General features: G+C 25.8%; 1 protein-coding gene across 1 annotated transcript; it reads left to right on the plus strand.

Moving 5' to 3' along the window:
- Positions 1–8,484: 8,484 nt before the first annotated feature.
- Positions 8,485–9,697, plus strand: LOC110648863 (vacuolar iron transporter 1). Its single transcript, XM_021803224.2, has 4 exons — positions 8,485–8,792; positions 8,872–8,957; positions 9,064–9,178; positions 9,258–9,697. Exons 1-4 carry the CDS (start codon positions 8,554–8,556, stop codon positions 9,553–9,555), a joined length of 738 nt encoding a protein of 245 aa, XP_021658916.2. The 5' UTR covers positions 8,485–8,553; the 3' UTR covers positions 9,556–9,697.
- Positions 9,698–16,961: the final 7,264 nt, after the last annotated feature.

Here is a 16,961-nt window from a genome sequence, read left to right on the forward strand (position 1 = left end):
TATAGAGGGTGAAAAATCATCATCTCTATTTTATATCAAAATAAATTTGCCCATAATGATAGTAAAAACATAAATTAAACGAGTGGGTCAAATAATTATATATCAATTCTCTCGCTAGTAGGAACCCATAGTTTAAATTTGACAAAGAAATGTAATTTAAAAAAAAAATTGAAGCAAATCAGTGGTTCAAATATCCATTCTTCCCTAAATAGTAAAGCATGATTGAAATTTAAAAAATACATAATAGAGAAAGTGCATGATTCTAATATGCTTAATTTAGTATTATATATATATATATATATATATATATATATATATATATATATATATATATATATATATATATATATATATATGACAATAAGTTTGATAACTATCACATCATATATTTGCATTTAAATTTATATATTTATTAATTATATTTTAATTAATTTTATATATATTTTAATATAAATATTTAATTTAATATTTATTAAATTCATTTTCATATAAGATTAAGCTTATATTAAATGTGCCTAAATTAATTAAACTTAAAAATTTTGGACTAAGAGATTTTAGTATCAAGTTTCACTTCTCTTTATTTGAAGTTAAAGCAGTAATTAATAGAGAATTAAATAATTTACTAGAATATAGGTAGGGATTATTATTATTATTAGAAAAGAATATTTCATTAATATGAAACTTAAGTACAACGTCAAGCCCATTAAAAGAACACTGTTATAATACCTTCAAAACCCAGGGCCAAGAACGTTGGGCTCAACACCTTGACAAACATGGATTCATAGATCTAAACGGGTTTGACCCGAATCCAAATTCAGTAGCAACCATCATCTCCTCTTCCTTCATCAGTAGAGACTACCAAGGAGAAGTTGCATGACCAGAAAAACACACATGCATGGGAGAGACTAACATCACCAACAATGGGAGGCAAAATGCTCCGCCAAAATCCAAATAACTCCCCTACATTAAACCTTCATAACGCTGGAAGAAAATAAAGGGCTATGACTAGTGCTGGACAAAGCCAGGAAGTGACTGTCACAGGGTTCTCATTTTTGTGTAGCCTTGATGGAAACAGTGATCCAACACCTTTTATTACGTCAGTCAACGGGGAAACCCCAAAAGTCAGAAATTGAACACATAAATTCCGATCTGCTCCAATTCCTCACGTTGGAGCCCAAAACCTGCAGTCATCTAATCTAAACACAAATAAAACTAAAACTAAACCCAACCCAAAAAACGTAGAGGGAAAAGCCGCTAAACAGGCAGTTGGAACGAGAGACTGAAAAAAGACAAGAAAAGGAATCTCTCAAACTTAAAAAAGGGAACTGAAATTAATTATCCCCTGCTCTTTAGGCAAAGGATGGCTACCGGAACAAAGCTAAGGCTGAAACCGTAGAAGAGAGGAGGAGAAAAAAGTTGAGAGGTTGAAAGGGTATTTTCAAAGGAAATGGGATTATTATTATTACTACAATTTTTCATAAGTAATCTTATTCTCTCCCTTTCCCCTCCTAATCAAGTAAGATAAAGGATAATTTAATCAAATTATAAAAAATTTTATAATAATATAAATAATTTAATTATTTATTTAATTGTAGTGTAAAAATTTTAAACAATAAATAATTATGGACAGAAATAATATTAGTTAGAGCTAAATTTATCATCTTTAATATAATTTATTTTGATGTATAAAAAACTCTTAAAGAGAAAATCATTAAGATTTGAAGACCCGACTTATGGTAGAATGTTTATTATTGTTATTATTATTATTATTATGATTGAATTGTTATTATTATTATTATGATTGAAGAATGCGAGGATATATATATATATATATATATATATATATATATATATATATATATATATATATATATATATATATATATATATATATATAAAGAATACACATGAAACATGAAGAGCAATGGGGAATGTAATCATTTTCTTAGAAAAGGCAGATGGATATTTATTCTGGAGATGAATAGTAATGATTCTCCAAGAAAATAGACGTTCAATTTTCTCTCCTCTCCCTTCTTCACTGCCCATGAGGAGGCTGATCTGTGTAAAGGAGCCAAGCGCATAACGGAATACAGAGCTAGTGCCTGGTAGCTAATACGTAATCCAAATTCACCACATGTCGGTTTGTGGAATGGACATGAATAATAATGCACATTGACATAAGTCATCGTTGTTTGTGTACTTTGCGAAATAGAAAATTAGGCAATTTGAAACTTCTATTGATTTGGCGTGATTGCAAATCCAACTAATAATTTCATAGTGTTAGTAAATAATTTTAATATTATTAAATTTAATTTTATTCAGTTCATTTTTTTTTATATATACAATTAGCCTTCCCTACTAAAGAACAAATAAGCAGATAAAACCTAAAAAGCAAGGCTTGTGCCAGCCACGCGTGCATATGTCTACTTCGTGCTAACCTTTACCTCTTAAAGAAATTATATTCTTTCTTTCAAATTTCTTACTTTTTTTAGTGGACCTGTGCCACTCACACGCCCAATAGAATCTTGTGAACGTGACTTCTATTTCCACTTTTTATTTTTTTTTAAAAACCTATAAAAGGAATAATTGATAGTGATTTGTCTGTTTCTTAATATGATTTAAATTAAATAAATATAATTAAATTTTAAAATTGATTTAATTATTTAATATTTTAATTTATTTTGATTTATTTCTAAAAAATGTTACAGAAGATAAACTAAAATAAGAGGAGCTAAAAAAAGAGAAGACTAACTCTTTTGTACAATACCTAACATTAAGAAAACTTATTTAACCTAATTTTATAAAAAAAAGCTAATTTACTTTAATTCAAAAATATTAAAATATAAAGTTGTTTTCAGCATAGAGTATAAAATAGAAATTAAATAAATTTAAAATAAAATAAAATATTTCAACATAATTTTTTAGCATATTAATGAATTATCAGTATTATTACGGTAGTGTGTGAATATATATATATATGTAAAATAAATTTTTATTATTAAATTAATTTTTCATTCAAAATTTTTACTTAATTAAAATTTTTAATAGTTACTTTTTAAATTAATTTGTGGCAGAATTATTTAAAAAAATATATTTTTAATTCTTTTTATGCATAGTATAACACCTCAAATTTTTAAATATTTATTATTTTGTGAGTAAATACTAATATTTTATTTTATTTAAATTTTAGGAAATTATTTTAAATTTTTCGGGTTTTAGAAATCAGGTTTGATTTTCTGAAAATATAAAACTTTGATGATTTTTAAAAATTAATTTAAAGACCACGTGGTAAAACTAAAAATATATTTAGATTCTAAGAATTTTTCTGAGTTTTCTAAAAATTTTTCAAAATTTTTGGGCCTCATTTTTGGTCCCAAGGCAAAGTAAAAATTTAAAATTTTGTATCCTGAATCGGACCGACCGAATCGAACCGGATCGGATCAAATCTGTCGAATCGGACCGACCTTTTTCTTCTTTTTCTTTCTTTCCCATGCGTTCCCGTAGCTCTTCCTCTCTCTCCTCTCTCCTCCCTCCTCCCACGCCACTCTCCACAGGCGCGCAGCCGTTTGACTTCACCACGGCCAAAATCCGGCCGATCCGGCCACCGATCGAACTGGGTCTTGTGTCAATCCTCATCTACATCTCGAGAGCTTTCCATAGACACCAAGAACACCAAAATCTATTGAGCGGTTTGCCCAATTTTTATCTAGGAAGTTTTAGTCAATTTTGACTTTTGGGCTAGATTTCTCGCAAACCGTGAACCCCATGAGAAAACCGAAAGTATCAAAGTACTCCACTCTTCGAGAGCTTCGCGGCAATATAAATTTCAAAATTTTTCGACATCGTTTTTCAGTGGGTCCCATGAAACTTCGTAGTATTTTTTCGAGTACTAAATGAGCTTAGAAAATTTTGTAAAATTTATATATTAACTCCCGTGTTGTGGGCTTCGTGTAGGCACCTTCAATTCGCGGAAATTCAATGGTTACCCGAATCTGTAAATTTCGAATCCGACAGACAGGCTAACGAAAAAGTCTTAGAATTGGATCGAGATTTTGGCTACCCCACCATTGTTAGATGTCCCGAGCTCTTCCCTGGGTCGGAATCGGCATAAGTAAACCCGAACCTTACTTTTTCTTAATTGTCTAGTGCTTGAATTGAATTAAAAATCCATAAAATATTCGTGGTAGCTCAGAAAATTATGATTCTTTTTGCATTAGCTTAGTAATATTGCTAAGGACCGCGAGGCAAAGTTTTAAACTTTTTAGAACTTATTTGGGTAGTTTTTGCCAAAAAGGTCAATTATAAAGACTAAACTATAATTTTACATATTGTGATTGATGACTATTTGGATGGGTCTAGGAGGCACTGTGTGATATAATTGAGTTGTGGATATATATTTTGTGGATATAGAAGTGTGTTTTATGCCTTTTTGCAGGTTGGGTAGGTCTAGGTATAGGAGACTATGCCGGATTTTCGGCACAACTTATGACATTTTTTATCTTTTTCTTAGTTTATATTGAGTTAAATGTACTAAATAATTATAATAAAATTGTCAGACAAGCTGGGACAGCCTTCCTCCTCCGCCCAGCCGCCATAGTGACTTCGGTTGAGTCTGTGAGTAAAATATTAATTTTAATTGTAATTTCGATATTATTATATGTTCAAGCATGCCCATGCATCACTTATATGTATATATCTATGTAGTTAAACTCTAGGCACGTTTTATGTTACATTCACAACTGTTAAAGTGCCGTAGATGTTGTTTGTGGTAATTTGGAGCAGTGTGCGTGCGTTGGATTGCGTGTGGAATGGTGTTGGATATGGACAGGACGGGTAGACACGGCTTGAGATCTTCACTAGAACCCTGTTCTTCAGGGTAGACACGGCTTGAGTTCTTCGCTGGGACCCCGTATTTGATTTATTAAGCGAAAGTTTAGTTTGAGATCTTCACTGCCAGAGGTTGGATTAAGAGGGTATAGGGGATCAGCTCCCATATATATATTGTTTGACAGTGTTGGGTGTGTGAGTGCTCCAAATTGCCTTTTGATGTGATTTGTATGAAATTTATGATGGTGTTGCATTTCACTTCACAGGGTGCATTAGTTTTAAATAGCTATAGAGATTATGGTTAAAATTGATATTTTACTCTATGAGTCGAACGTTCACTCCTGTTCATCTATTTTTCCAGGCTACAAGAGATTTATTGTTGAGTTCTAACCTGCCTCTCTCCCTCGCATGTCGTCTATTAATGTCTGTGGTATTTGTATAATTATGTTAACTCCTAGAATTTCGCATGTGTTATAAATATTTATTTGATTTGGGTCTGTAATATAATTGTCATGTTGGACCTGTAAACTTATTAAATGCATGTATGTTGGACTGGATGAGGGAGCCGAGCTCCCATTTATTTTTATGGCATTATGATTATATAGAGGGTGAGCTGAGCTCCCCAGATGATTATATATTGTGTTTACAGGTCGGGTGAGTCAAAAACTCCTCGTTGTGTGGTCCATTTTATGGCCGGACTCTGTTCGATTGAATTCTTGAAATTAGGCCCAAATGGGCCTTAGAGTTGAGTTGAGAAATAGTTAGACTTATTACAGGCTTCGAGGGCTTTAAGTTGGCTTAGGTCCTAGTGCCGGTCTAGCCCATAGGTTGGGTCGTGACACATAGTTTATGAAATTACTTTATTTAAAATATAGTAACATTATTTTATTCACAAAAATAATTTAAAATTTATTTATTTTATTAATCAAATAAATTGGGTGATACTAAATTACAACTTAATTCGGTAACAAATTTAGATATTATTGTATATATTCTATTTTCTAATTTGGCTTTAGCTGATATTTCCAATTGTTTTTGCTTTTAGTCAAATTTTCTATGTAATTCTTTTTTATGTATGTTTGACATTTTTTAGCTGTAAAAGAATGTAGTTATTTTGTTAAAATGGGAAAATAATCCAATAAAAAAAGTAAATAAAAAGAAAATAGGAAAAAATAACTGTTAACATGAAGACTTGAAAGTTAGCTCTCAACTTAAAAAAAAAAAATACATTAATTATATAAAAGAGTGTAAATTGTGTATTTGAGTAACTTTACATATAGAGAATATATGTTAATTTTATATTAATTGATTACAATATAATATTAATTTTTATTTGATTTATTTTAATTTAATTTTTAATTTGTGTCATTCAATTCCTTTTTAATAAAAAAATAAAATTATTTTAATTCTGTTGTACTTAATGGAGTGAGAAAAGTAAAATAAAAATTAATAATAATAAAATTTATAAATCATGGCCAATAACATTTAAAAAAAGTATTTAAAATAATAGAGTAAATTTAAAGAAGATTTAAGAGTAATTAGATAAAAAGATAATATTTGATAAAAAGAAGAAAAATTGTTAAGTGTCAAATAAAAAGGTATTCATTATTTATAAATAAGAGAGATAGGGAAAATTTAAATTAAATTTAATTAAGTTATTAAATTATTATTAATTAAAAAAAATTACTTTAATCGAAAGATTTTTAATATTGATATTTCAAATATTAAAATTTTAAAATGTTAGTCTTGAATTTTGTCTAAATAACTTGATAATTGTCCTCGAATCGGTAGCCTCAATAGTTATAAATTATTTTTTATTTATAATAATAATAATAATATAAATTAAATTTTATTAAATATATAAAGAAAAAGATAAAAATTTTAAATATTCTTGTAAGCAGAGCCATGTACTGTGTACGGTGTCAATTGACCCACTTATTTCTCTATAAATGAAAATTTTCATATATATTATCATATAAATTATTTATATGACTAATTAACAATAATTTTTGACCCTTTAAAATGTTTTAAAATATTATTATATTCAATAAATTTAAATATATTTAAAACTTCACCTTAGACATTAATCATTTTAACATTTTAAAATAAATAATAAAACTTAAAAAATTTAAAATCTATTTACTAAAAAAAATAAAAAAGCTTTTTTTTTAACTTTTCTTTTTTAATTTTTATCTCTTTTCTTTTCGTATTATATCCACATAATGACATTTTTTTCTTCTCATCTTTTTTTTTTAATTTTCTTTTATTATTTAATGACTGACTTTATCTTTTTTTACATTGAAAGGACATTTTGCAAAGACCCAATTGTAGAATTAAATAGGAGCTCAATTGTTAAATAATTTTTTTATTATATATATAGAAAAAAATATCTTTAATAACAATAACAATAAAGCAATCACGTAGTATTTTCAGAAAACGCAAACCCATCGAGTATATTTATGAATTTAATATTATAATAATTTATTATTTTATAAATTTTTTTTTCTACTATATTATTATTATTGTTATATATATATATATATATATATATATATTAAATAGTTTATTATTGGATACAATGGTTTTTCTTTCTCATAATTAAACAAAATAAAATTTTTTTACCACACTAATTTAATTTTTTAGCTTTGCCTCTAGGTATTTTATGTGACAACTTTTTATAATATAATTTTAAATAATTTTATTAATTTAAAATGATTGTAAATAATTTTAAATGATATTTAATTCTTAATTTTTTATAATTAAATGAAATATTAATGCTTTAAATTGATAAATTATCAGTAATAAAATATTAATATAATTATAATAAATATATTTAAAAATATTTTGATGATTTTGATTTTCTTTTAAAGTGAACATCAATCTTGATTTTATTGAATTTTGGTTGAAAGCTAAACAAACATTGAATAAGGTGCATGGATAATCGTCTTTAAAATTTACGGTTTACAACTTTCAATGATTAGAGGAGAGGCATGCAACTTTTAAGTTAGAGCGTTAAAAAATAATATTTTTTTAAATATAAAAAATTAATTTATTTATTTTTAAAAAAATGTGGCTATTTGTTTTTAGAGAATGACACATGTATATTTGTTATATCTAATAATTTTTTTATTCTTTTTATTAAAGAACGTGGCGAGTCCAATCATATTATATCCTTAATTAAATTATTTTGTTATCTTTAAGATTTAACACTATTAATTTCTTTATTCTTGAATATTAATAATTACTATAATAAAAAAATTTTAAAAGAAAATTAAACATTTAATTATGGTAATAATTAAAGTGCCATAATAATATTAATTGAATTTTGAAATTAAATATTTTGAGTTAAGTTGGCAAATCATCACTAATTAAATATTAAATTTAGTTGTAATAAATATGTTTAAAAAAATTTCACTAAATAGTTTTTATTTTCCTTTTAAATAAATTATAGATTTTGATTTTAAGATACATGATAATAAATAATATTTATATTTAATAATTAATATTTTTTATTATTTAAATTTAAAATATTAAAATAATTAAAGTTATATTTAAAAAAATTAAATTATATAAGGAAATATATTGCCTGCCATTATTTTTCCTTCCATATATATTTTGCCTCAATTCTCCTAATCTCATTCTAAGAAAGACAGACACAGAGAAACTAGAAACAGGGGATTTGCAGTTTTCACATACATCAAGTTCCTAATCAATTACCAAATTTTAATGGCAGAAAATGGCTATACGGATCTAGAGAAGCAGAAATTGCTTCTACAACAACATGAAGAGAAACACTTCACGTCTAGTGAGATTATCCGTGACATCATTATTGGACTCTCTGATGGTCTGACCGTCCCTTTTGCCCTCGCCGCTGGCTTGTCCGGAGCCAATGTCACATCAAGCATCATTCTTATCGCTGGCATTGCTGAAGTTGCTGCCGGTGCCATTTCCATGGGGCTTGGAGGGTATATTAATTCTTTACAACTGTTTAATTTTTTTTTTTTTTTTTTACATCAGAGATTCTTGAAAAGGGAAAGAATGCAGGTACCTTGCAGCCAAAAGTGAAGCTGACCACTACATGAGGGAACTAAAACGAGAAGAAGAAGAGATCATCAGTGTCCCGGATGCAGGTTTAGGGATGCTTCCTTCATTATTTCTCATCATCATTTTTAGTTTTATGAACGGGGAAAAAACAAAAAAATCTGTTTTGCGATTCTTACATAAATCTCTTTGCAGAGGCTGCTGAATGTGGAGAAATATTAGCTGAGTATGGAGTTGAGCCACATGAATATGAGGCTGTGGTCAATGCTCTGAGGAGGAACCCTCAACATTGGCTTAAGTTCATGATGAAGTAAATCTTTATGATTTTATCTTTATATTTATTAATTTAGCATTTCAATGAAATTAGTATGAAAGTAATGTTAATGCAGGTTTGAACTAGGACTGGAGAAACCAGACCCAATGAGAGCATTACAGAGTGCATTAACAATTGCCATATCTTACATAATTGGTGGATTGATACCTCTTTCACCATACATGATCTTTCCAGTTGCTAAAGATGCAGTAATTGCATCAATTCTAATAACTATTCTGGCATTACTAATATTTGGGTTCATTAAGGGTCACTTTACTGGTGAGCAACCCTTGAAGAGTGCTATACAAACTGCCTTCGTAGGAGCCATAGCTTCTGCTGCTGCTTATTCCATAGCTAAGGTTTTCCGAGTTTGATTTGTGCAATTTTTCCTTTCTTTACTCTTTAATCTATATGGACTTTAGCTTTGTACTCCCAATATTATTCTTTACTATTTAGGTACTGTTAATTATCTGATTCCCAACTTAATTATTGTATTTATAGAAATTATCATCTCTATTTTATATTATAAATGGATATTTAATAAACTGAAAAATATTAATTGATATAATATTAATTATATTTTACTGAAAAATATGAATTGATATAATATTAATTATGTTTTATGTATATAATTTTATTTAATAAAATAAACAATAAAACCAAAAAATGGATAGGAAATGGACCTAAATTTTGCTGTGTTGGTGCATATTGGAGCATGTGTTGAAGAGTGCCTGGCCAATGCCAATTGTGCCTTTAAAAAAGGTACCTACCAAGGAAACATATATATATATATATATATATTGAACTTGAAAGGATCAAAGCCTAATCCAAATAATTATTTTGGGGAAAAATTATTATTTAATCTCTATATTTTAATAAAATATATTATTTAATTTATACATTTTACTTTTATTAAATTATTTAGTTCCTCCATTAATTTTTTTATTTTTCATGCTATTCAAACTACTATTTAATTCATTTATTTTAAAGAAATTTATTAATTGATTCTTATATTTTAAAAATTACTATTATTAATCCTTTTATTTTAGTGACATTAATTAGTTTATATATTTTATAAAAAAAATATATTATTGGATAAAAATAAAAATTTTATTACATGAAAACTAAATCTGAATTTTTTTTTTAATTTTCAATTCCTTTGACATTATTTTTGTGTTTTCTCTACTAAAATTAATTTTTCTTTATTATTTAGAAATTTAAGGAAATTGATTTAACTTTTCAGTGAAGAGGGCTTGTACCATGTTTATCAACATATGAAAATAAAGAGAGAAGAGGGAAAGAAGTGTGCAGATATAGAAGAGAAGAAATATGCAGAGAGAAAGAGAGAAAGAGAGAAAGAGAAAAAAATAAAAAAAGATAAGAAAAAAATAAATGGGGAAAATTAAAATAGTTTAGGTATAAAAATTAATTATGGGACTAAATAATTAACGAAATAAAATTATAGAGACTAATTAATATATTTTTCTAAAATACATAAACTATATAATTAGTTTCACTTAAATAGAGGAATTAAATAGTAATTTGATTAGTATTGTCTAATGTAACAATTGACAAAGAGACTAAACAGTTTAATCAAAACAAAATACAAAAAGTAAATATTATATTTTTCAAAATATAAGAACTATATAATAAATTTCATTAAAATACATGGCTAAATAACAATTTATTTTTATTTTCACCTATGACATTATATATATATATATATATATATATATATATATATATATATATATATAATTTAATATAAAATGATACTCCAATTACAAGTTTGGCATAAATATAAGATCATCTAAATAAATTTGCCCATAATTATAGTAAAAACATATATTAAACGAGTGGGTCAAATAATTATATATCAATTCTCTAGCTAGTAGGAACCCATAGTTTCAATTTGACAAAGAAATGTAATTTAACAAATAAAAAAAAAAAACTTGAAGCAAAAAGGTGATTAGAATATCTATTCTTCCCCTAATAATAAAACATGATTGAAATTTAAAAGATACATAATAGAGAAAATGCATGATTCTAATATGCTTAATTTAGTATTATAAGCTTATATATATATATATATATTTGCATTTAAATTTATATATTTATTAATTATATTTTAATTAATTTTATATAAAATTTAATATAAATAATTAATTTAATATAATATTTATTAAATTCATTTTCATATAAAATTAAGCTTATATTAAATATACTTAAATTAATTAAACTTAAAAAATTTGGACTAAGAGATTTTAGTATCAAGTTTCAGTTCTCTTTATTTGAAGTTAAAGCACTAATTAATAGAGAATTAAATAATTTACTAGAATATAGGTAGGATTATTATTATTATTAGAAAAGAATATTTCATTAATATGAAACTCGAGTACAAGGTCAAGCCCATTAAAAGAACACTGTGTTATAAGAGCTTCAAACCAGGCCCAAGAATGTTGGGCTCCACACCCTGCAAACATGGATTCCTAGTTCTAAACGGGTTTGACCCGAATCCAATTTCAGTAGCAACCATCATCTTCTCCTCCTTCATCAGCAGAGACCCCCAAGGAGAAGTTGCATGACCAGAAAAACACACATGCATGGGAGAGACTAACATCACCAACAATGGGAGGCAAAATGCTCCACCCAAATCCAAATAACTCCCCTACATTAAACCTTCATAACGCTGGAAGAAAATAAAGGGCTATGACCAGTGCTGGACAAAGCCAGGAAGTGACTTGAGAGAAATCATAGGCCTCTCATTTTTGTGTAGCCTTGATGAAAACAGTGATCCAACACCTTTTATTATGTCAGTCAACAGGGGAACCCCAAAAATCAGAAATTGAACACATAAATTCGATCTGCTCCAATCCCTCACCTTGAAGCCCAAAACCTGCAGTCATCTAATCAAAGTACAAATAAAACTAAAACTAAAACTAAACCCAACCGAAAAAAGGAGAGGGAAAAGCCACTAAACAGTTAGTTGGAACGAGAGACTAACAAGAGAGAAGAAAAGGGATCTCTGTCACTAAAAAAAGGGAACTGAAATTGATTATCCCCTGCTCTTTGGGCAAGGGATGGCTACCGGAACAAAGCTAAGACTGAAACCGTAGAAGAAAGGAGGAGAAAAAAGTTGAGAGAGATTGAAAGGGTATTTTCAAAGGAAATGGGATCATTATTACTACAGTTTTCTATAACTAATCTTAACGATTTTTTTTCTTTTTTAATTAGATGAGTAAAGAATAATTTAATTATTACTTAATTATCACATAAAAATCTTAAATGATGGATTATAGTAGACGAAAATAGCATTAGTTGAAAGTAGACTTATCATCCCTAATATAATTCTTTTTACTGTATCAACTAACTCTTAGAATGCGAGGGTACATATATATATATATATATATTTATATATAAAGAATACACATGAAACATGAAGAATAATTAGAAAGGAAGGAGGGAGGGATGTAATCATTTTCTTAGATAATGCAAGTGGATATTTGTGCTGGAGATGAATAGTAATGATTCTCCAAGGAAATAGATGTTCATTTTTCTCTCCGCTTCCTTCTGCACTGCCCATGAGGAGGCTGATCTGTGTAAAGGAGCCAAGCGCATAACGGAATACAGAGCTAGTGCCTGGCAGCTAACACGTAATCCAAATTCACCACATGCCAGTTTGCGGATTGGACATGAATAATATTGCCCATTGGTATAAGTCATCATTGTTTGTGTACTTTGCGAAATAGAAAATTAGACAATTTGAAACTTTTATTCAATTTTTTTTTATTGATTTGGCGTGATTGGAAATCCAACTAATAATTTCATAGTGTTAGTAAATAATTTTAATATTATTAAATTTAATTTTATTCGGTTCTTTTTAACTATATTTATTATCGAATTTAAAACGACACTCTGTAAGATTAATTGTTAAATAATTTATTATTAAATTATTATATTTTTAAATAAAAATAATATTTAATTATTATATTTAATATAAATATAAAAAATTAAAATAAAATAAAATTATTTCACTAAATTAATCAGTAAACTCTGGTGTTGTGAGCCTTCTCTGCTGAAGAATAAATAAGCAGACAAAACATAAAAAGCAAGGCTTGTGCCAGCCACGCGTGGATATGACAACTTCGTACCAACCTTTACCCTTTGAAGAAATTATATTCTTTCTTTCAAATTTCTTCCTTTTTTAGTGGACATGTGCCACTCACACGCCCAATAAAATCTTGTGAACGTGACTTCTATTTCCATTTTTTATTTAAAAAAAAAAATTAGATGGGTTCAGGCTCTATTAATTCATAGCCCGATCCTACTCCCAACATTATTAAGCACATATTATTAATTTTATTGAAAAATTATTGTGGGATTTAATACCCATAAGAGCAATAATTGATAGTGATTTATCTGTTTCTTAATATCATTTGAACTAAATAAATATAATTAAATTTTAAAATTAATTTAATTATTTGATATTTTAGTTTATTTTGATTTATTTCTAAAAAATGTTACAGAAGATAAACTAAAAATAGGAGTTAAAAAAGAGAAGACTAACTCTTTTGTATAATACCTAACATTAAGAAAACTTATTTAACCTAATTTTATACAAAAAAAAAGTTAATTTACTTTAATTCAAATATATTAAAATATGAAGTTGTTTTCAGCACTGAGAACGAAATTGAAATCAAATAAATTAAAAATAAAATAAAATATTTCAACATAACTTTTTTAGTATATCTGTGAAATACTAGTGCTATGTATGGTAGTGTGTGTGTCTATATTTATATATATATATAATAAATTTTTAGTATTAAATTAATTTTTTATTCAAAATTTTTACTTAATTATTTTTATTTATATAAATTTTTTAATAGTGACTTTTTAGATTAATTTGTGGCAGAATTATTTAAAAAATATATTTTTAATTCTTTTTATACATAGTTTATGAAATTACTTTATTTAAAATATAATAGCATTATTTTATTCAAAAATTAATTTAAAATTTACTTATTCTATTGGTCAAATAAATTGGGTGACACTAAATTACAATCTAATTGGATAACAAACTTGGACATTATTGTGTATATTATATTTTTTAATTTAGTTTTAATTAATATTTCCAATTGTTCTTGTTTGTAGTCAAATTTTTTATTTAATTCTTTTTAATGTATGTTTGAAATTTTTTAGCTGTAAAAGAATATAGTTATTTAATTAAAATAAGAAAATAATCTAATAAAAAAAATAAAGAGAACATGGGAAAAAATGACAGCTAACCTGAAGACTTGAAAGGTAGCTCTAAATTTTTAAGAAAAAAAATTACATTAACTATATAAAAGAGAGTAAATTATGTACTTGAGTGACTTTATATATAGAGAATATAAATTATCTTTATATTAATTGATTATAATATAATATTAATTTTTATTTAATTTATTTTAATTTGATTTATAATTTGTGTCATTTCAACTTTTTTTTAACAAAAAAAATATTTTAATTCTATTGTAAATTGAGAAAAGTAAAATAAGAATTAATGATAATAAAATTTAAAAATTGAGATCAATAGCTTTTAAAAAAAGCAATTAAAATAATAGAGTAAATTCAAAGAAAATTTAAGAGTAATACTTGATGATAAGAAGAAAATTTTTGGTGAGCGTTAAATGATTGAAGGTATCCATTATTCATAGATAAGAGAGATAGAAAAAATTTAAATCAGATTTAATTATGTTATTAAATTATTATTAATTAAAAAAATATATTATTTAATTAAAAATTTTTTAATGTTGATATTTAAAATATTAAGATATTAGTCATAAATTTTAATTAAATAAATTCATAATTGCTCTCAAATCATAATCTTAATAGCTATAAGTTATTTTTTATTTATAATAATAATAATTTATTATTAAATTATTTTAAAATAATAAAAATTTATTATTAAAATAAATTAAAATTTATTAAATATATAAAAGAGAAAGATAAATTTTTTAACTGTTCTCATTGGGAAGCCATGTGCTAGTAGTGCGGTCAATTGACCCACTCATTTCTCTCTAAATGAAAATTTTCACATATATTATCATATAAATTATTTATATGACTAATTAAAAATAATTTTTGATCCTTTAAAATGTTTTAAAATATTAGTATTATATTCAATAAATTTAAAAATATTTAAAACTTCATCTTAGACATTTATTATTTTAATATTTTAAAATAAATAATAAAACTTAAAAAAATTGAAAATCTATTTACTAAAAACTCTAAAAAAATTTAAAAAATAACTTTTTTATTTTTTTTAATTTTTATCTCTTTTCTTTTCGTATTATATCCACATAATCACATTTTTTTCCACTCATCTTTCTTTTTTTATTATTTTCTTTTATTATTTAACGACTAACTTTATCTTTTTTTTTTTCTTAATAAAATTAATGGACAAATTTAATTTCATAAGGTAAATTTTTTATATTAATTATGTAATTCGTATTCTATTATTAATTGAAAAGACATTTTGTAAAGACTCGATTGTAGAATTAAATGGGAGGTTAATTGTTAAATAAATTTTTTATTATATATATGGAAAAAAAAATATTTATTAACATTAACAATGAAGCAATCATGCAGTACTTTTAGAAAACACAAACTTATCAAATATAGTTGTGAATTTAATAATATTATAATGATTTAGTATTTTGTAAAATTATTTTTTTACTATATTATTGTTATATATTGAAAAATTTGCATATATATATATATATATATATATATATATATATATATATATATATATATATATATATATTCTTATTGGATGGTTTATTGTTGTATAAAATAGTTTTTCTCCCACATAATTAAACAAAATAAAATTTTTTGAATCCACTAATTTAATTTTCTGGCTCCACCCTGAATATTTTGTGACAACTTTTTATAATATAATTTTAAATAATTTTATTAATTTAAAATGAATGTAAATAATTTTAAATGATATGTAATTTTTAAATTTTTAATAAAATATTAACATTTTAAACTGATAAATCATTAGTAATTAATGTTAAATATAATTATAGTAAATATATTTAAAAATGTTTTACTGATTTTGATTTTGTTTTAAAATAAATATCAATGTTGATTTTATTGAATTTTGATTGAAAGCTAAACGCACATTGGATAAGGTGCGTGGATAATCGTCTTTGATATTCACGGTTTACAACTTTCAACTACCAGAAGAGAGGCATGCAAAGTTGATTCTCTCCTTTTTGAGGAGCTCTTTCAGTTTCCTTAAGGTTTCCCTGGTCAGCCAGTATAGTTTTGTCTCATCCCTGCTTTCCCTTTTTTTCCACATTCTTCCTTCCACTTAGCAATTAATCCTCACTCTTCTTTTTCTCCTTCCCTTTCACACCCTTCCTACCAATCCGTTTCATTTCCTTCATTATGAACTTCGAACAAAACAACCTTAGTGAGATTATTAATATGGCAGAATCCCTCTCATGTGAAGAACCTTTGCTTGAGTTAGTGGCAACGAAAGAGTCAGGCCATTTATTAACGGAGGACAAATTAGTAGCAAAGATCATTGCCTCAAGTATAGTCCCTGGGTTCTGAGGTCAACTCTGTCTAAGGCCTGGAATTTCTCAAACTTTCAGGTGCGAAGAGGCTTATTATATCATCCCTAATTTTTAAATAATTATTATATATATATATATATATATTATTTTAATCCTGATAGTATTGACTTTGCGTATGTTCTTTTATTTTGTAGATGTAACACCCCTATATG

The sequence above is a fragment of the Hevea brasiliensis genome, chromosome 18, assembly GCF_030052815.1.
Source record: "Hevea brasiliensis isolate MT/VB/25A 57/8 chromosome 18, ASM3005281v1, whole genome shotgun sequence".
Classification (NCBI taxonomy): Eukaryota; Viridiplantae; Streptophyta; class Magnoliopsida; order Malpighiales; family Euphorbiaceae; genus Hevea; species Hevea brasiliensis.

What these genes read in the sequence shown, in the direction of transcription:
- LOC110648863 (XM_021803224.2), top strand. Translation starts at nt 8,554, where the DNA reads ATGGCAGAAAATGGCTATACGGATCTAGAGAAGCAGAAATTGCTTCTA. An exon ending in ATTTCCATGGGGCTTGGAGG is followed by an intron (nt 8,793 to 8,871) that starts GTATATTAATTC and finishes GAAAGAATGCAG; the next exon opens with GTACCTTGCAGCCAAAAGTG. An exon ending in TGGCTTAAGTTCATGATGAA is followed by an intron (nt 9,179 to 9,257) that starts GTAAATCTTTAT and finishes ATGTTAATGCAG; the next exon opens with GTTTGAACTAGGACTGGAGA.